At 64.7% G+C, this 23,812-nt stretch overlaps 2 protein-coding genes across 2 annotated transcripts in view; both read right to left on the bottom strand.

Annotated features, from left to right (window-relative positions):
- AMHR2 (anti-Mullerian hormone receptor type 2) overlaps positions 1 to 2,367 on the bottom strand; it is a 4,724-nt gene extending 2,357 nt beyond the window's left edge. Inside the window, exons 1-5 of the mRNA XM_041403863.1 lie at positions 2,286 to 2,367; positions 1,347 to 1,529; positions 1,155 to 1,244; positions 657 to 766; positions 38 to 262 (exon numbers count right to left, since the gene is read on the bottom strand). Coding sequence (XP_041259797.1) covers positions 38 to 262; positions 657 to 766; positions 1,155 to 1,244; positions 1,347 to 1,529; positions 2,286 to 2,298 — 621 coding nt within the window. The 5' untranslated portion in view covers positions 2,299 to 2,367. The remainder of the gene's footprint in view (positions 1 to 37; positions 263 to 656; positions 767 to 1,154; positions 1,245 to 1,346; positions 1,530 to 2,285) is intronic.
- A 3,532-nt stretch (positions 2,368 to 5,899) lies between these two features.
- On the bottom strand, positions 5,900 to 18,311 carry SP1 (Sp1 transcription factor). Its single transcript, XM_041403862.1, has 6 exons — positions 18,173 to 18,311; positions 17,645 to 17,739; positions 15,434 to 16,928; positions 7,770 to 7,938; positions 7,065 to 7,264; positions 5,900 to 6,503 (listed from the first exon to the last, which is right to left on the bottom strand). Exons 2-6 carry the CDS (start codon positions 17,717 to 17,719, stop codon positions 6,187 to 6,189), a joined length of 2,256 nt encoding a protein of 751 aa, XP_041259796.1. The 5' UTR covers positions 17,720 to 17,739; positions 18,173 to 18,311; the 3' UTR covers positions 5,900 to 6,186.
- Between the last annotated feature and the right edge of the window lie 5,501 nt (positions 18,312 to 23,812).

Genomic DNA, 23,812 nt, shown 5'->3' with positions numbered 1-23,812 from the left:
CCACCCCCGGTACCCCCCAGCCCCCGGGGTGACCCACGGCTGGGTAGAGCTGCAGCACCAGGAGCCCCCCCCGGCCGCGGGGCCCGGCCGCGCTGGTGTGCAGCAGCCTGGCCACGTTCTCGTGCTCCATCAGCGGCAGCGAGTGCACGGCGCGCTCGGCCGCGAACCTCCGGCCGGCCCCGGCCGCGAACGCCTTGATGGCCACGGGCCGCTGGCGCAGCGTGCCCCGCCACACGGCCGAGAAGCGCCCCGACTGCAGCACCTGCCCCGCGGGGACACGGCGGGGGACAGGGGACACAGCGTGTCACACAGGGACCCGCATATCCGGGCACCTCTGGAGCTCCCCGGGCACCCCCAGCGATGTGTGCCCCCCCCCCGGACTGATGCCCCCCTGGCATGGGTGTCCCCACATCCCCTCCCCGTTTGGGTGCCCCCTCCCAGCGTCACCTCCTTCCCTGCCCTCCCACCTGGGTGCCCCGTGGGTGTCGGCCCGCTGGTGTCCCTTGCCCCGTTGGGGTCTCCCCATGGATGTCCCTCCCCCCGGGGGTGTCCCTCCCCCCGTGGGTGTCCCTCCCCCCGGGGGTGTCTCTTGCCCCGTGGGTGTCCCCCCGTGGGTGTCCCCCCGTGGGTGTCCCTCTCTCGTGGGTGCCCCGCACCTGCAGGAAGTGCAGCGCAGGCAGGTCCGGGCTGGGGGGCTCCAGGGGAACCCCGATTCTCCGCCCCCCCCGCGGTGGCTGCCCCGTGCGGGCCCTTGTCCAGCGCAGTCCTGGATGGGGACACCAGGGACACCCCCATCCGGGGACCCCCCACACGGGAACCCCCCCAAATCAGGGACATGGAACCTGGGGGCACCAGGGACCGACAGCCCCCCCCTCGCCAGGCAGGGGACACGGGGAATGTGGCATCCTGGGATCCCCAGGACACTGGGGACACCCCACCCGGGACACCCCGCCCCGGGGAGTCACAAGGACACCAGGGACCCCCCGCCCCAGGGACAGGGTGACACAACACTTGGGGACCCCCTCGCCTCCACCCCGGGGAACCCTGGCTCTGGGAACACCAGAGATGTGGCATTTGGGGACACCCAGGGGACAGCGGGTAGGGGGTGGCTGTGCCCGGCGGTCCCCCCGTCCCCGCCGTGTCCCTGTCCCTACCGAGGACGCCCAGACAGGTGAGGAGGATGAGGAAGAGGGGGCTGGCACCCAGCAGCCACAGGGTCCCCGCGGACGCCCCCCGGCCGGGCACTGGGGACAGAGACTGAGGTGACACGGAGCCCCCCCGACCCCCGGTGTGGTGGGGACACTTTAGGGGATCCTATGGCTTCCCCAGTCCCCCGGGCCCCGTACCTGGGCCCTGGCGGGGCCCCCCGAGCCCCCCGGCCGTGCCGGTCCCCGCCGCTGTCCCGGTGGCGTTGCCGTTGCAGAGGTGGCCGTGGCACAGGCACAGCAGCACGGAGCTGCCGGGGTGTCCCGCGGGGCTGGGCGCGCACGTGGCCGAGGGACAGGCGTCCCCGCGGCCTCCCCAGCAGCCTGGGGACACGGCACGGTCACCCCGGGAGGGGACAGGAGGGACCCCCTGCGCGGCTCCCCCCGCAGCGGCTCCTCCCCAGCGCCGCTGCAGCCGCTGCTCAAGGCCAAGGCCACGGCAGCCGCTGGGGAGGGACAGAACCCCCCAGTCCCCCCGGCCGGGACCAGAACCCCCCAATTCCCCTGGCCGGGACCAGAACCCCCCCAATCCCCCCGGCGGGGACCAGACCCCTTTTGCCTCCCCAAGACCACCCAGAGCAGGACCAAAGCCCTCAGTCCTGCCCCAGCTCCTTCAGTCCCTCCAAATTCCCCCCGGGGCAGGACCAACCTCTCCATCCTACCCCAAAATCCCCCCGGGGCAGGACCAACACTTTCATCTCCCCCCAAAATCCCCCCGGGGCAGGACCAACACTTTAATCTCGCCCCAAATTCCCCCCGGGGCAGACCAATCCCCTCCAGCGCCGCCCGGGGCAGGCTCGAAGCGCAGCCCCCTTTGCCCCGGCCCGCTGCCGGGGGTCTCACCCTGCACCAGAGCGTGGCTGCGGTTCCAGATGCCGACGCAGCACTGCCCGGGGGGGCAGCGAACGGCGCCGGCCGCCGCCCCCCCCGCGCCCCCCAGCGCGCCCCGCACGCTCGGGTGCTTGTAGGACACGCAGGTCAGGTTGAGGGGACCTATGGGGACACGCTCGCACCAGGGGGGGCTTTGAAACCCCCCAGAAATGCACCCCCAGCCCCGGCTGTGCCCCCCCCAGCACCCACCTGGGCGCCCCATGGGAGCCTCCGCGGGGCCGCTGGGGAGAGGAGCCGAGCAGGAGCGGCGGCAGCAGGAGGAGGAGGAGGAGGAGGAAGAAAAGGACAAGGAGGAGGAGGAGGAAGGTGCTGCCCCCGCATCAGGGAGGAGAGAGCCGGGGTGTCTGGGGGGGCAGCCAGGCTTGGCTCCTGCCCTGCGTCACCCAAACACAGCTCAGTGTCCCCTGTCCCCACTGGTGACACTCTGGGGCTGACTGCACCCCCAAAACCCGCCTGTGACCCCCCCCAAACAGAGCTCAGTGTCCCCTCTCCTCATTGCTGTCACTCTGGGGCTGACTGCACCCCCCAAAACCGGCCTGTGACCCCCCCAAACACAGCTCAGTGTCCCCTGTCCCCACTGGTGACACTCTGGGGCTGACTGCACCCCCAAAACCCGCCTGTGACCCCCCCCAAACAGAGCTCAGTGTCCCCTCTCCTCATTGTTGTCACTCTGGGACAGACTGCACCCCTGCCACCCCCCAAAAACCGGCCGTGCCCCCCAAGGGACCCCCCCGCAGACTTCCAGACAACGCCAGCGACTCGTGTTTATTACAAAAAGAACTCGTCATTCCCCATTTACAAAGGAGCCCCCCAAAACTAACAGTTTCATCTAAGTCTTTTTGTACAAAAAAATAGCACTTTGGGACCCAAAAAAAAAAAAAAAAAAAAAAATCATCCACCACCCCCTCCCCCCCAAAAATCGCTTTTGGGGGGGGAGGTTTATGACATCAGCCACCGGATTTGTAAAAACCAACCCCCCTCCCCTCCCCCAAATTAAAACAACAGAGACGGGACGAGATCAAACAGGGAGAGAATTATTGCCAGTTTGGGGGGGCTGGACCCCCCAGGACCCCCCCGCTGCATAGAGAACCAGCCCCGGCCCCCCGGAATGAAGGGGTGACAGTGGATTAAAGCTGGGAGAGGGGGGCAGCCCCCAGAGCCCCCCCAGACCCTCTGTGGGGGCAGGAGCGGAGCAGGGGGGGCTCATCCCCAGCCTGTCACCCCCTTGTCAAGGCACGTTTGTGTTTTGTGTCCCGGGAACGGCTGGGGGGGCTTTGGGGGCTGCTGGGGGGGCTCGGGGTGGGTGGGGGGTGCCAGGAGCAGGGTGGGGACCCCCGGTGCCAACAGAGCCGAAATGGGGGCGGTGGGATCCAGCTGCTCCCCCTCCCCCGGCACTGGGAGCAGCGCTGGTGGTATGGACCCCCCCAAAAAAAACCGCAGGGGAGCAGCCCAGGCTCTGAGCAGAGCCCCCCCGGGGGTCCCTGGGGTCCCCCTCCCTCGCGGCTGCGTTTCCATAGGAAAGCCAAGCTCCTTCGGGGACAGTCCATGGGGAAGGGACAGCGGGGACATCCCCGGCAGGGGACACGCCGGCGACATCCCCACCGCGGATCCGGGATGGGGTTTGGCACTTGATCCCCTCTGGGGACAGAGCTGGGCTCGGGGGGGCTTCGGGGTGGGGGTAAAATCACCAAATTGACCATTAAATTAAGAAACTTCCTGTTTTTTGTCCCAATCCTTCGTGGATTTTGGGCTGGGGGGGTTGGGGGCAGCTCATAGTGCTTCACAGGGTTATTAAAATACAAATGCTTAAAGTTTCCTATATAAAAATATACAAATGCAAAAATAGATATCGAGAGAGAGAGCCGGGGGGGGCTGGGGGGGCCGGGCCCTGCGCCCCCTCCCCGGGGAGCTTCTGCTGCCTTTCCTTTTTTTTTTTTTTGCGTGTATTTTACAAAAAAAAACAAAACAAAAAAAAAAAACCAAACCCCAAAAAAACCAAAAAACCACCAAATCAAACCAAGATTCCCGCTTCCTGCCGGCTGCCGGAGCTCGGGATGGGGACGGGGCAGCGGGGGCAGCTCCAGTCCCGGGGCTGTCCCGAGGGACCCCGGCTCCGCCCCGGGCTCTCGGCTCTGCCGGAGCTTCTCCCGGGACAGCGGGGAGCGGGACCAGGAACGGGGCTGGCCCGGGTGGGGAGCACTGGGGCGGTGCGGGGGGGCCACGCTCCGAGCCCGGGAGGGGACACGGCCCGATGTCCCGTGGGAACGGCCCGGGACAGGGGGGTACGGTCCGGGACAGGGGGGAACAGCCCGGGACAGGGGGGAACGGCCCGGGACAGAGGGGAATGGCCCGGGACAGGGGGGAATACCCCAGCCCGGGACAGGGGGGAACGGCCCGGGACAGAGGGGAATGGCCCGGGACAGAGGGGAATGGCCTGGGACAGGGGGGAATAGCCCAGCCCGGGTCAGGGGGGAATGGCCCGGGACAGGGGGGAATACCCCAGCCCGGGACAGGGGGGAACGGCCCGGGACAGGGGGGAATGGCCCGGGACAGAGGGGAACGGCCCGGGACAGAGGGGAATAGCCCAGCCCGGGTCAGGGGGGAATGGCCCGGGACAGGGGGGAACGGCCCAGGACAGGGGGGAATAGCCCAGCCCGGGACAGGGGGGAATAGCCCGGGACAGGGGGGGTATAGCCCAGCCCGGGACAGAGGGGAATGGCCCGGGACAGGTGGGATTCATGGATCAGCTGTGATCCGGGGGGGTCCCCTCTGCACCCCCCAGAGAGAAGGGGTCACGCCCCGAGCCCGGAATGGGAGCAGGGCAGTTGTGGGTCAGGGCAGTTGTGGGTCAGGGCAGTTGTGGGTCAGCTCCAGAGCCGGGGTACTGCAGGGCCCCGCTGGGCTCACCCCAAAGCTGCTGCTGGGGAACAATCCCAGGTTTCCTACTGGGGATCCACTCCCTGCACCCCCAGCCCCGTCTGGAGCCAGGCACGGCGGGATGTGGCTGGGGCAGGAAGAGGAGGGTGTGGGAGGAAGAACGGAAGGGACCGAGCCCTCCCACGGCGGGAAGAGCAGGATCCTGGAAAACCTTTTTTGGGTTTTTTTTTTTCCCCAAGCTGCCCTATTCCCAGCACCCTTATTTTTGCCAGGAGCCACCTCCAGCAGTGCCACAACTAAACCCTCGAGTGTCCCTCGTGTCCCTGCGGTGCTGTCCCCTCGCTCCAGACCGGCTGAGCTCCGCAGATTCTCCTTTTTCCCCATTATTACTATTATTATTAATTCCAACGCTGGCTGCAATTAAAAAAATCATCTTTTCCCCCCCGAGGAGGCTCCAGTTGTCCCCCCAGGGCTGCATTCCCAGCCCCTCTGTCCACGACCTTCCCATGGAGCAACTCCACTCCCACGGGACAGGGAGCCTTGCCAAGAAAACGGCTGGAAAAAACCAAGATCCAAGAAAAAAAAATAAAAACAACACCTGCCAAGGCAGGGGAGGGCAGTGGGAGTCCAAGGGTGAAAAATCCAGCGGGATCTCCCCCCAGAATGCCAAAGGAATTACAGAGTCACCTCAAAGCAAAGCGCCGACAGCCCGGGGAGGGTTTAGGGATTCTGGTGGGAAATGGGATCGGGGAGGGAGGGAGGGAGGGAGAGCTCGGGCATCGTCCGGCGCGCCCCAGAGGGGCCGACCTGCTCCAGGATAAGGCATCAAAGGGACCACGCCATGGTCACAGCAACATCTCTCCTCTCTCAAACGAACACATTTTATATTTTTATATATATAATAATAATATAGATCGACTTGAGACTTTTGTTTTTTTGTGTTTTTGTTTTTTGTTTTGCGTTGTTTTGTCGGTATTTCATGTCGTTGGGTGTTTTTTTTGTTGTTTTTTTTTTTGCTAAAAGGACCAAGGCATGACGACGCCAAAGGACCTCGGGTGGGGAGGCAGGAGGAGGGGTGGGGAGGGAAAAGGGACAAAAAAGGTAGGGGAAAAAAAAAAAAAAATCAAGCCGAAATTAAAAAATATATATATATAGCTCTGGCCTTCGGTGGTGCGGGCGCGTGCCGGCGGCGCTGGCGGCTCCGCGGCCGCGCTCAGAAGCCGTTGCCGCTGATGTTGATGGACTGCAGGTCGGCCACCTGCATGACGTTGATGCCGCTGCTGGCCAGGCGGGCGATGCCCTCGGGGCAGATGGCCTCCATGGCCACCATGTTGGTGGCGATGAGCGCCGAGGGCGCGGCGCCGCCGTTGCCCTCGGCCGAGGCCGCCGTGTCCATGGGGACGGCCGAGACGTTCATGGCCACGCTGCCGGCGCCTCCCTTCTTGTTCTGGTGGGTCTTGATGTGCTTGGAGAGGTGGTCGCTGCGCATGAAGCGTTTGGGGCACTCCGGGCAGGCGAACTTCTTCTCTCCTGGGGGAGGGAGAGAGGCGTGAGGGAGGGGGAGAAGGCTGGGATTTGGGAAGGGGCTCCTGCCCGTGAGAGGGGCCAGGGCCAGCAGCGAAGGCCTGAAGGCTCCAGGACACTGGAATTTTGGGAAAAGGTTCCTCCCCTTGAGCATGCTCAGGCTCTGGAGCAGCTCTCAGCCCAGGAGCTCAAAGCCAATGCTCCAGGACGTTGGAATTTTGGGAAAAGGTTCCTCCCCATGAGCATGCTCAGGCTCTGGAGGGGCTCTCAGCCCATCAGCTCAAAGCCAATGCTCCAGGATGTTGGAATTTTGGGAAAAGGCTAGTACCTTGGGAAAAGCTTTCTCCCCATGAGAATGCTCAGGCTCTGGAGGAGCTCTCAGCCCATGAGCTCAAGGCCAATGCTCCAGGACGTTGGAATTTTGGGAAAAGGTTCCTCCCCATGAGCATGCTCAGGCTCTGGAGGGGCTCTCACCCCAAGAACCCAAAGCCCACCCTGCAGGACGCTGGGATTTCAGCTCGGGGAGCCCCAGGAGTCAGAGCAGCCCCCGCAGCAGCGCAGCCCCACCTGTGTGCGTGCGCTTGTGCCGCTGCAGCTCGTCGGAGCGGGTGAAGCGCTTCCCGCACAGCACCCAGGTGCAGATGAAGGGCCTCTCCCCCGTGTGCCACCGCAGGTGCGCCCGCAGGTGCGAGGTCTTCCCGTACACCTTCCCGCAGCCCGGCACGTGGCAGATGTGCTGCTTTTTTTTCCCTGGATCCCCAGAGCTCCTGCAAGAAGGGAAGGGTTAAACACGAGGGAATTTCAGGCGATACAGCCTTGGGGGGAATCTGCTGGATTAGGGCCTGTGGGGTTGATGGGTGTGGGGTGAGGCTCAGCCAGGTGTGGGGTGAGGTTCAGCCAGGTGTGGGGTGACGTTCAGCCAGGTTTGGGGTGACGTTCAGCCAGGTTTGGGGTGAGGTTCAGCAAGGTTTGGGGTGACATTCAGCCAGGTGTGGGGTGACATTCAGCCAGGTTTGGGGTGAGGTCCTGAGCCAGGTCCTGCCCTTGGCTCACAACAGCCCCGTGGGACACGGGGAATTGGGGCTAGAAAGCTGGGACAGGAGCTGGGGGTGCCCAGGTGGCCACGTGGATGTGGCACTTGGGGACATGGGTGGCCTTGCCAGGGCTGGGGGAACAGCTGGAGCTCAGGGACCCTTCCCAACCCAAACAATTCCACAAAACGAGGCACTCTGGGGGTGCTCCTGGTGCCAGGCCCGCGGGCAGCAGCCTCACCTGCCCTCTCCTTCCTTGCAGTAGGGACAGGTGCAGGCTTCCCTCCGCGTTTTCCGGCCCTGCTGGGGCTGGGGGTCGGGGCTGGTCTCCCCCTCCTCCACGGCCGCGCTCTCGTCGCCCAGCCCGTCGCCGCTGCTGCCGTGCAGCCCCAGCTGGGCCCCGTGCTCACCTGCAAGGCAACGAGGGGGGTCACAGCAGGCTCCCCTCCTGCAAAGGAGGGTCTCCTCTGCCGGATGGAGCGTGATTCCCACATTTTCCCTTGGCTTTCCTGACATTCCCCAGCCTGGGGCTCTCCCTGGCCTCCCCAGCCCCTGGGCTTCACACATTTTGGTCCAGGTCTTTAATTTATTTCCAGGGGCTGTGATTCCAGCCCCAAATCTGCCTTTTTCACACCAGTTTCCTCACATGAAGGACATGCTGTCACCTCAGTGTGGCAGGTTTGAGATAAATTCACCTTTTTCCAGCAATTTCCTCACGAGGAATCCGATTTCTGTGACCCGAGTGTGGCACGTTTGAGACAAGCACGCCTGGGCTTTTGTCTCATTCCAGGGTTGCTCTCCCAAGGCTGAGAAATGAAGCTCCAGGTGGGAATTATTCCCAAAAAACCCATCTGGGGCTTTTCCTGGTGCTGTCTCCAGCAGCTCCAGTGAGGAAGAGGTGACAGGAAGGTCAGTGGGGGCATCCTGGGGCTGCTGGTCACTCCCTGCATCCCCTCTGCCCTTTTCAAACCTTTGGCATTCCCAAACCCCAGCCCACGATCCTTCTGGGAAGCCCTGCTGAGACCAGCACCTCGGCCAAGCACAGAAATTTCCTTTACAATCCTGGTTTTCCACATAGGAGCTCCGAGGCAGGAGCCAGGGAGGAGGACAAATTTCAAATCCCCCGTGAGGCGCAGGCTGGGCGCTCCTGGAGGTGCCAGGAGGGAGTTTCACAACCCGGAGACGGCGCTGGGAACGAGGAAGAATTCCTGGCAAGAACAATTCCCCAGTCCCTGGTGGTGCCAGTGCCAGCAGGCGTCAGTGGCGCCTGGGCAAAGCTCCACGGAGGGACAGGAGCCACCAGAACGGGTCCTGGGGCTCACGAGGGACAGGAGCCAGCAGGAAAGGGAAGAAATCATCCCTAAAATCCAAGCTGAAGCCTCCCAGCACAGCCTGAGGCCGTGCCCCTGTCCTGAGGCAGGAGCAGACTGGGGGGTTTGCTGTCCCCCAGCCCACAGGGATCCAGATTCCCTGGGAAAGGCAGAGCTGCCTGTGGGGGACACCCGGAGCTCCAAGCACCCCCAGGAGCAGAGCCTGGCCCTGCCACGCTGGGGACAGGGCAGGAGCAGCCAGGATGTCACCAGGGGCTGTCACCTGGCACACAAACTGTCCCTTCATCCAGCCTGGGACCAGCCCTGGGCTCTGCCCCTCACCCCTGGGAGCAGGGCAATGCTGTCCCAGCCAGGCCTGCAGGAGGAAATTGTCCCCTCCAAAGGTGACACGATTCGAAGCCCGGCCCTCGGCGCCACATTCCCGAGCTCCCTGCCAAGCTGAGGATTTCAGGAGCTTCCCAGTCCCTCCCTGCAGCTCCTGTGACGTGTCTGCAGTCACAGCCTGCACGCAGCGAGCCTGGGAGGGGTTTTTAAGCTTCCTAAGCCACAGCCGACAGCTTTGTGCTCCAGCCACGGATTAGAGATTTCCCCGGATGGGAAGAGCTGCTGGGGAAAAAAAATAATAAATGCAAGAAAAAAAAAGCCAAAAAAAAAAGCCAAAAAAAAAAAAAAGACAAGAGAAAACACAACTGTCCCCAAAAAATCCCAAACCACGAGAAAACACCAGTTCTTTCCCCAGAAATACAGCAGGGAGGGGGAGAATCCAACCAGGATGCCTTGGAATGGCTTCAATCCTTCAAGAGGCAAAAGCCTACGTGGTGTTTTCTGCCTTTTTGGCGCTGGGGGAACAAACCCAAATCCTGCTGCTGGAGATCTGCCTCTCAGCGAGGTATAAATCCAGGGCAGCAGATCCTGGACCTGCAGGGATCATCCAGCCCAAGCAGGAGCTCTGAAATCTCTGGGATATGGCAGGTTCGGGGGAAAAGTGGGCACAGAGGATAATTCACATTTATCATCCCCGCTGATACACGTCCCTGCTAAGACTAAAGCTTCCCTGGAGGCTCCACACTTGGGTCAGCAAAGCCCTCAAAAAATACATTATTAATAGAGAAAGAGGAGGTTTAATCCTTGGAAAATGGAGAAAGAGGGATTTTGGGAAGGCAGGAGAGGGAAGCTGCCCCTGGCCCCGCTCCAGCAGCGACCTCTGAGCCCCCCCAGGAACGGGGCAGTTTCTGGTGTCCCACCAAAAACCCCAAACCCCGGAATCTTGGCTTGAGGATTCTCTGCACACAAGGTGCTCCTTGTGCAGGAAAAAGCTGGGGTTTGTTTGCTTTATTTAGCAAACTACCAGGAGGTGAGAAAAGCCTGGCAGGCAGGAGAGAGCAGCTCTCACACCCACCCTGGCCAGCCTCAGGCAGGGGAACAGACCCCGTGTTCATTTTTAGGGGAAGAGCTGGAAATGAAACCCAAACCCAACAAACTGGGGCCGATTGTGCAAACTCTGCACCTCTGGCAGCTGGTCCTGGGCAGAGGGTGAGGGGGGAGAGCTGGCACCAGGCACCACTTGGCTTCCTGGCAAGAGGAAGTTTTCAGGTGAAAAGAAAGAAAAGCAAAACCTGGGGACACGCAGCCCCAACCTTTCAGGGTGTGTTCCAGAAAATACCTCCAAAATCCACATTTTGTAGCTCACAACTCGAGTCCTCCCCATTTCCTGCCCAGTTTTTGGGGTCACTACCCTGCCCAGAACAAACCCCAGCTGCTCCAGACACACCAAAGAGCCTCACAAAGGGACAAAGTGGCTTTGGAACTATGTCCCCGTGGTTTTTTCCCATCTGATTCCCTCCCTGGTTTGCAAAACGAGTTAATCTGCACCAGGAGCTCATCCATGCAAATGAGCCAAGCTCTGGCTCAGCAATTCCTTGGAGATCGGGGCCATGGAGAGGGAACCAGAGGATGGGGCAGGCTGGAAGCCTGCAGCCCAGTGAGTAACTGGGCTTTAATTTGGACTCTGATGACTCCAGAAGCCACTCCTTGGGCAGCTCCTGTAATTGCTGGAGGTTTCTGTGCATCAGGATGAGCGACACTTCCTTAGGAGGGGGGATAAATTGGGATAGAGCCGATGGAATGACTGAGGTGGGCTGTAAAAGGGAACAGAGCTGAGGCAGGGAATCACCTCATCATCCACTTTGCCAGATCCCTGAATCCCCCAGGATTTGCCAAATGCCTCTGTCACGCTGCAGACTGACAGACAGAGCCCCTTTGCCCTTCAAATTCCCCCCTGAATTGTCACAAAACCGGGACGAAGCCTCCGGTCCTGCCTTGCCTTGGCTGGGTGAAAGCACCCAGAGCAGCTCGCCCTGCAGCACAGGCAGGTCCCACCAAAGCAGCCCTGCCATGCAGGCAGAAATCCCTGCGTGAGGGCTGTGGAAGGAGGGAAATGCCTGGCTGAGACAGGGAAGGGCAACCCCCAAGGTGGGGAACCCCACCTCACCGAACCTCTGTGTGCCTCTCCCTGACCAAAGCAGCCCTGCCATGCAGGCAGAAATCCCTGCGTGAGGGCTGTGGAAGGAGGGAAATGCCTGGCTGAGACAGGGAAGGGCAACCCCCAAGGTGGGGAACCCTACCTCACCCAAACCTCTGTGTGCCTCTCCCTCACAGCAATCAGGAGTGGAAGCTTTCCTGAGCCACAAATCCCAGGTTTTTGATCCCGAGGAGGAACTGATGCCTGTATCACCCCCAGGATCTAACCCAGGCACCCTGGGATGGGGAGGGAGGGAACGAGGAGCCGTCTGGACGCTGCCAGCCGTGCTAAGGTGGGAGCCCACGCTCTGGAAGGGAGCCACGCGGAAACTCCCCCAAAGCCGGGAGCCAGGACGTGTCTCCTGTGTGGGGTGATAAGGACGGGGCTCCAGCCGGGCTGGGACTGGCCCAGATAAAAGGGAGAGGCAGATCAGGGCCCGGCAGACGGGTCTGGAGCCGGGACCTCTCCCAGGAGGAGTCACGGGGTGGGTGCCGCGCACCCGACCCGTCCGACCGGCACGGCTGCCAGCCCTTCCCCGCCCCGCTGAGCCTGGCCCGGAGCAGCAGCAGGGACAGGAAAAGGAGAAGAAGCAGGGCTGCCCCATGGGGCCCAGGATCCACAGGGTGTCCCCTCCACGGGGACTTCGTGTGGGGCACAACCTCACCCAGACAAAGCTGCGACAGTGCAGGCTCTGCCGGGATCGCTCCCCTTCTTCCCGGGCCAAGCCGGGGGTCTCTGGGGGCTCGTGTGAGTCCCCAGGGAACGACACGGAGGGAGGTCAGGCCAGGAACGCAGAGGGGATGTAAAGTCCAGCCTGGCTGGGACCCAGAGCAGGAAGTTTCACAATGTGCTGGTTTGTGCCGTGATGTCACGGCTGCGGTGAGACAAACAAGGGCCGCGCGTTTGTCGCGGGCGGGTCCCGCGGGGCCGGCTCCCTTCTCCCCTCCCCACCACGCTCGATGCCATGGGGATGCCTCATCCAGGCCCTGCTACAAAGCTGCCCTTAAAAACCAGCAAACAGGACACAATCGGGGCTTTGTGCCACGGGCCCCGCTCTGGGAAGGGCCCTGGAAGGGCCAAGTGGGAGCAGGGAGCAGGAGGGTTTGTGGCACACACTGCCGAGGGCTCCTGTGCCCACCAGGGACTGCTCCATTCCCCCTCATCCTCCTCCCGAGGAGCTGGAAGGGAGCTCGTGCTGCCCAGAACATCCCAATCCCACCCAACAGCTCCATCCAGCCCTGGAATCAAACATCCCAAAACGAGGCATATCCCTGGAGTGCCCCCAAAACAAGGGGGTTTAATTCTAGTGCTGACCTCTCTGGTGGTCACCTGTTTACCCAGCACATTCCTCAGCCAGGTGGGGCTCGGACAGGGACGTGGGGACAGCAGGGCTCTGCCAGGGACAAGCACATGGAGACAGAGCCACTACAAGGACACTGAGCTCAGACAGCCCCTCCCTATGGCAAAAGAGGAAGAGAAACCCCGAAGTCACAAAATCCCCACCATCATCCCGCTCACACAGGATATCCCCTCCCTGGGAGGGCTGGGGTGACACTGAGGTGGCTCTCAGACCCCACTGAGGTATTGCAGACCCCACCTGAGCCCCAGACCCCATCCCTCTCATGTGGGCAGTGCTGGCAGCAGCCCAGGGAGGGTTTTGGGGCACTGCCAGCTGAGGAAATCCCCCCTCCCTGGCTCTGGGGGTGCACTCCCCAGTGGCAGAGCCAATGGCAGGGTCTGTTTGCCCACATGCCACCCCTGGTGGCCACAGACCTGTCCCTGCCTCTGCTCCTCCCCAGCCCAGCCAGGGAGGAGGAAGGAACAGCCTCTGAGCCACCCTATCAACACAGACACCCAGCCAGACCTGCACAGAGCTGGGCTCTGCATCCCATCCAGGAGCAAAAATATCCAAGTTTTAAAGACCTTTTCAGATGTTGTTTTCTCCCTGAGGGATTTTTCCCCTGTCAAAAAACAGGAGAAAACCTCATTGGCAACAGAGCCGAGGGGCTGGGAGCCACGGGGGTTCAGGAGGGGACACAGAACCCCCCAGGAGGCCGAGCTGAGCTCTGGAAGGGGCAGGACACGCAGTGCTGCCAGCCCAGGTGGCAGCTGGGGCCACCACACCCCTGGCTGGGCACCTCCTCCTTCCCCAGGAACAGCATCCAAGGAAAAGTCCCCTCCCCTGCCAGGGCTCATTTTCCATCTGCCTCCCCCCGGAAGCAGAGGAGCTTTTCCTGCTCCAAAATTCCTTCCCAGCTCCTTGCCTGGAGCAGAAAGTTCCAGCACACGTGGAGGCTTGGAAAAAAACTCTCAGGGATTTGGGAAGCGTTGGGAACAAACCCCTCCCTCAAATTCCCATGGGAGAGCTCGGATCCGGAGGGACGCAGGCCTGGGGGGGCTCAGCACCCCTTGGAGAGGGGCTGGTGGTGGCTGGGGGGACAAAGGGACCCAATGCCACGTCTGAGGGACACGGCCAGAGAAAAGCTCCTCCGGCCTGGAGTCAAACCCTGCCCCTGGACCGGCGCCAGGGAGCTCTGTGCTGGCCACAGCTTTCCCCATTTCACCCCAGGAGCCTCCCGGACCATCCCACAGGGCTGGGGCTCCCCAAAAAACCGCTCTGAACCCTGCTCTGGCTTTGCTGTTAAAATGTCCCCGTGCCACAGTGACAGTGCCAGCGTCACGTCCTCGGGGGTGGGGACAGGGCCAGGAGGCCCCGCTGCTGCTGCAGCTCGTGGGGAATTCTCCACGGTGATCGAGGGTGAGAGCTGCTGAGCTAAAAAAAAGGAGAGGAGGAGGAGGAGAAAGAGGAGGAGGAGGAGGCGGTTGCATGGGTGGTCTCTAGAACGTTCCTCCCTGTTCCACCTCCGAGGGCAGAGCCAGGCACGAATACAGGAACTGGGCTCGCCCATGCCTTTCTCCAGCGCCTTCAAAACAAGGAAGGAGCCCGGGAGCACCAAGGAAGGAGCCCGGGAGCACCAAGGAAGGAGCCCCAGCCCCGGCAGGAGCCTCCCCTGGTGCGGGGATGGGGGCGAGGGGACCCTGCACACCCCACGGGTCACGCAGGCCAACGCTGTCCCCTCCCCGGTGCCAGCCCCGCCTGTGGGAGCCCCCCGCGGGTCCCTGGCTCGGGGAAATCCAAGGATCAGGCTAATCCCGAGGCCAGAGTGACCCGTGGCTTGCCTGCGAGCCAAGCTGCTGTAGCAACAGCCCAAAATAATGCTGCAAAACAAGCCCGGGGAAGCAGCCGCCGCCTCTCGCGAGAGGGAAGCTCGGGCTGGATTGAGCAACATTTTCTGCTGCCTCTCAACTGTGACTAAATCCAGCAACAGCCCCTTTTAGCCAGAGCCAGAACACAAAAAAAAAACCCGGAAAAAACCCCAAGGAAAACAGTGGAAAAGCAAGTGGAGAGCGCTGCCAGAGCCGATCCCTTCCGCGGCAGCAGCTGAGCAGGCTCCAGCTCCGTTCCCACGTTCACGTATCCCGCTTTTCCCAGGCTGTGGGAGACGGTGGGGTGGATCCCCGGGGATCTGAGCAGGGTGCCCCGTGCCCACGGGACCGGCTGGGCCACGCTGAGGTCACGCTGTCCCACGCCAGCACCCAGACACTTAATGAACCCTTTCTTCTGCCCCTGGGAGGAAATTCCCCACGGCTCCGTGACTGGGTTTGTTTTCATGGGCTTTTCAGTTAATCCCTGTGTTTTATGGCCATGACTCCTTACAGGCTCAGCCAAGGAGCCGAGCTGGACTCGGGTCCTCAGCCCAGCCCTGACCCGAGACTGCTGGGTGGCCTCCAGAGCAGGACAGTGGCACAAAACCAGGTGTCCTCTTTCTTCTCCACTTTCCCCCCACAGATACCTCCTCCCTTTCCTTCCAGACTTAAACTCCCCAAAAAGACCTTTAGGGTCGTCTGGTGATGAACACACTCCATCCCCAGGGCCAGCACAAGCCCCACCCCACCACCAAGACCATTTGACACCGACTTTGCCCAGCCGGGCCCATGGTTTCTCCTTCCCGTGCCTGGCTGCGAAAGGGGACCGGGGAGCCGAGCACTCACCGGGGGCGTTGGCGATGGCCAGGGGCAGCCCCTGCAGCTGGTGCACCTGGATCCCGGACGCTCCCAAGGCACTGAGGTTAATAGTCTGGAGGCCCGGCACGGAGGAGAGCTGGGCGGCGTTGACGGTGACGGTGCCGCTGGGCAGGGAGGCGATGGGGGTCAGCGTGGTGCTGGTGCTGCCCGTCTGGCCCAGCGACACGCCCTGCATGGGGGCCAGCGTGATTGTCTGCGCCTGGGGGTTCTGCACCTGCAGGTTCTGCAGCTGGATGGTCTGCCAGCTCACCTGCCCGTTGGGACCCACCGTGGGCGTGCGGATGATGATGGGGCCGGAGTTGGGCACGGCTTGGAGCTGCAGGTTCTGCAAGGTGTCTTGGGAGATGGCTTGAGTGGCAAAGGTCTGGCCAGACAGCGGGGTGGTCTGGAGGGCTTGGATTGTCTGCCCTCCTTGGACCAGCTGCGGCTGGATCAGGATCTGCTGCTGCTGCTGTGACTGCTGGCTCTGATCCCCCTCCTTCTGCTGCCCCGGCTGCAGGGCCACCCCGGACACCGGGGTCTGCAGAGAGTCCGAGCTGGGGACGCTGCTGGCCCTCTGGGGGGTCTGCGCCTGCACGTTGGTGCCCACCGTGGCGCTGGTGGAGAAATTCATGACGCCCACGTTACTGGTGGTGGTGGTGGTGGAGTAGCTGTTGGCGTTGGTGAAGAAGGCGCCTGAGCCGGCCTGGGACGTGGCCGTGCTGCCCGAGCTGCTGGCAGCCCCCGAGGTGGCCGGCTGGGAGCTGCTGTCCGGCGAGCCCGAGCTGCTCAGGGTGCCCGTCTGGGACGTGGGGGCCAGGCTGGCGGCCACGCTGTTGACCGGCAGCAGGGTGATGTTGCCGTTCAGGGCCACGGGCACGTTGGCCACGTACTGGGTCTGCCCGGAGAGGCTGTTGTTGGCCAGCCCCACGCCCTGGATGGGCACGGCCTGCTGCAGCAGGTTGGGCATGGCGATGAGGTTGCTGCCGCCCGCACGGCTCGTGATGATCTGCTGGTTGGAGCCGGGGATGATCTGCAGCTGCCCCGAGGCATCCTGCTGCACGTTCACCTGCGCCGGGGTGGTGGCAAACTGCAGCTGCTGCCCGTCGATGGTCTGGAACTGGGGGATCACCTGGTACTGGATGTTGGGGATGACGCCCGGCAGGCCCGTGAGCACCTGCTGGTTCTGCAGGCCGGACGCCGAGGTGACCACGTAGGGCCCGGTGCTGACCGGGCGGCTCTTGGAGGCGTCGCCGCCGTTGCTGCCGTTGCTGCCCGGCTCCTTGGAGCCCGTGGGGGTGCTGGAGCCCGCCGAGATGATCTGCCAGCCGTTGGCCGACTGGGTGAGCTGGGCGGCGGCTGCGTTCAGGTCCAGCTCGCCGCTCCCGCCCTGCTGGCCCTGGGAGCTGTTGGAATTCTCATTGGGAGACTCGATGCGGCTGCAGGTGGCTGCCAGCAGGGCCAGCGGGGATGGCTGTGACTCCTGGGGATGAGAGGAGGAGTTACGCGAGTGGGAGGCGGCCCGAGGGGCAGGCCCGGAGTGAAAAAAAAAAACCAAACGGGGAAACAAAAAAAAAAAAAGAAAACTTAATAAGAGAAAACAGGGAGGAGCATACTCAGAAAAGATAAACACTCCTTCCTGAACAAACCCACCCACAGCCGGAAAAATACAACTGCCAGGCACAAGGTTGTCAGGCCGGGACAGCCTTGGCAGCCGGGACAGCCGGGACAGCTTTTCCTCAGAAAAGATAAACACTCCTTCCTGAACAAACCCACCCACAGCCGGAAAAATACAACTGCCAGGCACAAGGTTGTCAGGCCGGGACAGCCTGAACCCACACGGAAAAGCCTTTTGGGAGGGAGCCTGCCTGGGAAAGCCAAGAGAGGAGAGAGCTCCTCTACCCCCAAGCCGGGAATCCCCCTGAGGCACCACAAACCCCCCGGCAGGAGGGTCATTCCTGGGCTCCCCGTGCTGGACAAGGGCCAGCGGGGGCCGCGGTGTCACTGGCACAGGGGAACTGCGTGTTTCCGAGGAGAGCCGGCGAGGAGGGGAAGCCACGGGCGCTGCTTGGCAGCGCTCACCCTCCTCTTCCTGCCCGTGCTGGAACGCTTGCCTGGGCCCAGCAAACAGCTCGGCCTGGGCCTGGACTTTGCCACGGGTTCCCCGGGGCCAGCGGGGCCGATCCTGCCCCCACTCACCTGGGCCTCCCCGCCGCCGGCGCTGCTCGTGCTGCTGGCGTCGCCTTCGCCCTTGTCGGGCTTCACAGCCGACATCTCCTCGGTGCTCTCTTGGTCTGCGCAGGAGGGAAGTGACAGCCCCGGTTAGGGACATTTTGGGGCAGGGCAGCGGCACGAGGCTCGGCAGGGCCCGGCAGGGCCCGGAGGGGACACGGCGGGCCGGCTCCGGGGGCACCATGTGCTGCTGGCACAGCCGGCGAGGGGCTGCGAAGAGCAGGGAGCTGCCAAAGAGGAGCTGGCAGCGGGACAGGGGGGGAGGACCCGGCCCTGCTCCAGGCGCGGCTCCTCCCCGGCCGCCCGGGACACTCCCTGGCCCCCGCCGAGGCGCTCCCCGGGCCTCCCCCTCGCCTGACCCGCGGGCCGGGGCACACACCTCCCGCCCGGGCCGCGGATCCACCCCGGGATTCCCCCCGTGGGTCGGGCCCGCGGGATGCCCTGCCCGAGGCTGCCCCGCCCGCCGCCCCCCAGCTCGGGGGTCCCCGCTCCCACCGAGTCCTTCCTCTCCCAGCGCTCAGGAGCCTCCTCATCCTCCGCCGCCACCGGGGCTGCGCCCCCGCTCCTGCCCTCGCCCCCGGCACCGGGGTCTGCCCTGGGGAGGGGACGCCGAGCGCCCCCCGCCCGCTCGCTCCTTCCCACGGCCCCCCGCCCCCGGCCCCGCATCCGCCCCCGCAGGGCGCCTTGCCCGGAGTGGGGGAAAGCCCCCCGGTGCCTGCGCTCGCAGCCGCCCACCCCCACGGCCTCCCTGGGAGGGGGCGGGCGGCGGCTCAGCCAATCGGCGCCCGCGCGGGCTCGCAGGGAGACCCCGTATGGGCGCGGCCGCGGCGGCGCGGGCCGCGGCGTGATGAACGTGCGCCGCCGCCAATGGGGCGCGGGAGGCGGGGCATGGCGGAAACTGGCAGCGCCCAGCACCAACCGGCTGCGCGGGCTGCGCCGCGGGGCGGGAGGGGAGCGGATATTGATGGTAGCGCAGACTAATCGCAGCGCGGAGGCGGCAGCCGCGGCGCTGCTCGGAGCCAATCTGCGCGCCGGTCGGTCTCAAACGGGCCAATGGGCGCTGCGGGGAGGCGGGGCCAGCGGCCGGGCTGCGCCCTTGGGGGGACGGCGCGGCGAATGGCGGAGCCGGCGCCATGTTGGGTTCGACTCCCTCAGACCCGGCCGGGCTGCCCCGGGCGCTGCTGAGGCTCCCCTCGCCCTCGGTACCGCGGGTTACGTGTGGCTCTTCCCTCCCTGAGTCCCTGTTCCATGCCGCAAGCCGGCTCGGCCGTGTCGCGATAGCCGCCATGGCGGTGCGACACGTCCTCAGGGGCCCGCGGCGCTGTGTGAACCCCAGAGCCCTGTCACGACATCGCCCAGCCCTGTCCCGACACAGCGGGCGCCACAGCGGGGAGCCCGGGCCGCCCCTGCCCTGGCAACGCGGCCTGGGGAGTTTGGGGGCGTTGCGGGATTTGGGGGTTTGGGGCCAAAACCCTTCATTTCACAGCAAAACGAGCGGTGTGGGGGCGAACGGGGACCGCGGCACCCGGGGAGGGACAGCACGGGACACGCAATGGCGTCGGTTTCGCTTTCCAGCACCAAAACCGCCCCTCCACGTCCGTGACCTTCCCATTTCCCGGTGTTTTCGGCCCAATTCCCGCCCCGCGGCCCGGGAAGGCCCCGAGGCCTCGCCCCGCATCCGATGGGGCTTGGGAACAGCTGTCCCTGCCCTGTCCCTGTCCCTGTCCCTGCCCTGTCCCTGTCCTTGTCCCGCTCCCCCCACACCATTGGGGTCCCTCAGTGTCCCCTCGTGACCTGCAGTGGTGGCACCTGGGGACAAAAGGGGCCCAACAGGCCCTGCCCCAGGGCTGGGGGACACCGGGGCTGTCCCCGTCCTGTCACTGTGACTGTCCCCGTCCTGTCACTGTGACTGTCCCCGTGCTGTCACTGTGACTGTCCCTGTCCTGTCACTGTGACTGCCCCCGTCCTGTCACCACTGTGACTGCCCCTGTCCTGTCACTGTGACTGCCCCTGTCCTGTCACTGTGACTGTCCCCATCCTGTCACTGTGACTGCCCCTGTTCTGTCACTGTGACTGTCCCTGTCCTGTCACTGTGACTGTCCCCGTCCTGTCACTGTGACTGTCCCCATCCTGTCACTGTGACTGCCCCTGTTCTGTCACTGTGACTGTCCCTGTCCTGTCACCGAGCCAAGCCCCCGGGGCTGCGCTGGGTCGGGCAGGTCGAGGGGAGCACGGCAGGACCTGTCCCCTCAGACCCCCCCCCGTTTAAGCCCCCTCCCTCGTTAGTCCCAGCAGCGTCCTTGTCCCCTCCAGTAACGCCCACCATCAGCACCCAAAGCCCCATCGGGACTCCCCCAGTAACACCCCCAATTAACCTCTCGTTTCCCACCATCGAGACCTCCCCCAATTAACCCCTCACTGTCCCCCCAATCGGGGACCCCTCCCCAGTGTCCCCAGTACCAGCATTAACCCCCACTGTCCCCCGGGACCCCTCCCCGGTGTCCCCAGTACCAGCATTAACCCCCACTGTCCCCCGGGACCCCTCCCCGGTGTCCCCAGTACCAGCATTAACCCCCACTGTCCCCCGGGACCCCTCCCCGGTGTCCCCAGGCGCCCCCCGGTGGTCGCGGCCGGGCGGTGCCACCCCCGGGCCCGAGGCTTTGCTGCCGCCTGGCGGGGGCGCCACGGCGGGACCCGGGCACCGGCTGGCACCGACAGTGTCACCGACTGACACCGAATGTCGCTGACAGTGTCACCGACTGTCACCGGCTGTCACCGAATGTCACCGACAGTGTCACCGACTGACACCGAATGTCACTGACAGTGTCACCGACTGTCACCGGCTGTCACCGAATGTCACCGACAGTGTCACCGACTGACACCAAATGTCACTGACAGTGTCACCAACTGTCACTGACTGTCACTGACCCAGGCACCGACTGTCATCAACAGTGTCACCAACAGTGTCCTGTCACCCGCCATAGTGGGACCTGGGCACCGACTGTCACCAGTCCTGCCCTGTCACCAACACTGTCACCGATCCTGTCCTGCCCCCAAGAGTGTCCCTAGCAGCATCCCCAGTCCTGTGTTGTCCCCAACAGTGTCCCCAAAGCTGCCCTGTCCTGTCCCAAATAGTGCCCCCATCCCTATCCTGTTCTGTCCCCAACCCTGTCCTGAACCGTGTCCTGTCCCTGGGGCACTCACATCAGGGTGCTGTCCTGTCCCATGTCCCCAAAAGTGTCCCCAACCCTGTCACTGTCCCTGCGCTCACCCTGCTGCTGTCCCCAAGCCTGTGCTGTCCCCATCCGTGTCGCTGTCCCCACCTCCCACTGGCCGCTCAGGGGACAGAGGAACCCTCAGCCTGGAATGGGGCAAACTGGGAGCACTGGGGCGAGGCGGGGGGGGCAGCGGGGCCAGCCTGGGGTGCCCCACCCCCGCTGCCACCCCCGATTGTCCCTCTGGGTCCCCCCACCCGGCAGGTCGCGGCCGCGGAGGAATCAGGGCGACGCCGGGCGACTCCCAGCAATTTTGGGTTGGGAACCGCAGAAATGCAGCGCGGCGCGAGCCAGGGCGGACCGGCCCGGGGACAGCGACGGGCGGGGGGACCGGGGGGGGTCACAGGGCTGGGGACAGCGCTGGGGGACACCCGGGGCAACCCGGGGGGCTCAGGGCTGGGGAGGGGTCGCTGGCAGCAGCCTGGGGGGGTCCCAGGATATTGGGGGAGGGGGTGTCCCAGGGGCGGGGGGAGTCCCTGGCAGCTTGGGGGGGACACGGGGCACGGTGGCAGCTTGGGGGGGGGTCCCCTCGGCAGCCTGGGGGGGTCCTTCAGCAGCCGGAGGGGGGGTCCGGCCCCGGTGCCGCCCCCGCTGCCGCCGCTCTGATGTGGCTGCGGCACCGCAGCGCAATGGGAGCCACATGGCGGGGGGACACGGGGGGAGCACGGGCCGGGGGCAGGCTCGGGGGGCCACCCCTGGCCCCCAGCGGTCACCTCTGTCCCCCCACGGCCACCCGTGTCCCCCCAGCGGCACCGCTGTCCCCCGGGGTGTGCCGGCTGTCCCAGGTCCGTCTGTCCCCGCCGGGGGTCCCTCCCGGCTCGGTGCCCCCCCGCGGCCCCCGCGGTTATTTCCAGGGATAATTCCGGGATAATTAAAGGGTGGGAGGAAACACCGGGGCCGTGGGCGCAGCTCAGCCCTGGGGCCACCCTGCTCTGGCTTCCCCGTGGGTGGGAAGCCCCCAGCCCCATTCCGGTGCCTCTGTCCCTGCAGGTCCCTGCTTCCATTCCCCCCCCCCATGGCCCCACACGTCCCCCCCTGTTCCCCCTGCTTTCCGGGGGGGGATCTCTGGGACGCCGGGGGGGCTCCGAACACCGGGGTGCCCCCGTGGGTGGTGCTGGGGGGGAGCTCAGCCCTGTTCCGGGCCCTCGGAGCCCCCCCGGTCCCGCGGGGCCCGTGGGCGGCCGTGGCCGGCGCACCCAGCGCGGGGGCTGCGCTATTTCGGGGCCTCCGACCGCAAGGGAAACATCCGGGGGCCGGAGAGGGCGGGCGGGGCAGGGCCGGGCCGGGGGGACACGGGGGGACACCGCGCCAGGTGAGGGCTGGGGGACGCGGGGGTCACCCGCGCCGGTGCCACTTCCTCCCCCCGAGCCCGAGGGGCTGCGGTGCCCCCGGGGGGACAACACTGCCGGGACCCCCGCGCTGGGCAGGGGGCGTTCCCTGGCCCTGGGGACCGGGATGGGGACAGGGTCATCTCCGACCATGCAGCCTCTGTAGTACTGAGACCCCCGGACTCATCTCAGGGGGCTGCGACCCCCCAAACTCGTGTCATGCTGGGGCTGAGATCCCCCCCAAATTTGGGACAGAGGGGCTGAGCCCCCTCAAATTCGTGTCAGCTCCTGAGCCAGGCTGATAATGGGTGAATGAGGAAGAGGAGGGAGGCAGAGATGGGAAGCAGGGATGGAGAGGAGGACGGAGGAGGGATGGACACACGGACGGTGGCTGGCCGGCTGCCCGGGGACGGAGCCCCCCCGCCCCGTGTCCCCCCCGCGCTGGCGAGGTCCCGGCGTCCGGCCGGGTATAAATACCGGCTAATTGCGGGGGCCCGGCGCGGCCGCGGGGCCGTGGGCGGCCGAGCCCGGCGCCGCCCTGTAATCAGCCCCCGCCGCCGCCCCCCCGCGCGGCCGCCGCGCTTTGAAGGGTCCCGGGGCACACGGGGGGGGTCCCCACGGCCCCCGAGCCGCGGAGAGACCCCCGCCCCAAGTGACACCCCCAGCCCAGCCCGGCCGTTCGGGCAGCGCCGGACCCCCGGTGAGCCGGACCCTCGTGGGCGATGCTGGGGGGAGTGAAACCCCCCAAAAAATCCATGGGGTGCCCCCCCCCCGTCCCACGCCGGGCTGGCTGAGGAGGAGGAGGAGGAGGAGGGCTGGAGTGGCCGTCCCAGTTTGCTCCCAGTTTGTGGGCAGTGGAAGCCCCAGCGAGGGGGGGCCGGTGGTTGTGGCCTTCGGCGGCGCCGGCGGCTGCGGAGCGGAAAGCCCTGACTCAGGGCTGGGAAAGGGCCCCGCTGGCCCGGCGGGGGGAAACGGGCCACGGGGAAAGCGAAAAGAAACCGGGAAGGATGGGGGAGTATTAAAATAAAAAAGGGAGGGGGCGTAAAAGAGCGGTTGGAACAATTCCTTCATGGGGGAAACTGAGGCGCAGGGGGGTCCCCATCGCCAGAGCCATGCATGTCCCTGTTCCCCTGCACATGTCCCTGTCCCCAGCCCTGTTCCTTCAGAGCCCAGCTCTGTCCCCACTCCCTGACCCCCATCCCCGCTCCATTCCCAACTCCTGTCCCCATCCCCGCGCCTCTGACCCCATTCCTGGTACCTGAAGCTCCAGCCCATGTCCTTCTCATCCCCATCGCTTGTCCCCTCCTGTCCCCATCCCAGCCCCTCATCCCCATCCCTGCTCCATCCTGGCACCTTCTGGGGTCACGAGCCTCTGGGTGTCCCAGCTGTCCCGTCCTCTGTCCCTTTGTCGCCCTTCCCCTCCCTATCCATCTATTCCTTCATTCCTTCTCTCCTCTCCAGCACTTTTCCTCTTCATCCACTTCCCTTCCCAGCCCCTTCCTCCTCCTTTTCCTGCTGTCCATCCCTTTCTC

Source organism: Onychostruthus taczanowskii, unplaced genomic scaffold, assembly GCF_017590055.1.
Source record: "Onychostruthus taczanowskii isolate IOZ18803 unplaced genomic scaffold, ASM1759005v1 scaffold206, whole genome shotgun sequence".
Taxonomy (NCBI): domain Eukaryota; kingdom Metazoa; phylum Chordata; class Aves; order Passeriformes; family Passeridae; genus Onychostruthus; species Onychostruthus taczanowskii.
The sequence above is the reverse complement of the archived record's forward strand: the minus strand, read 5'-3'. Positions and strand labels throughout refer to the sequence as shown.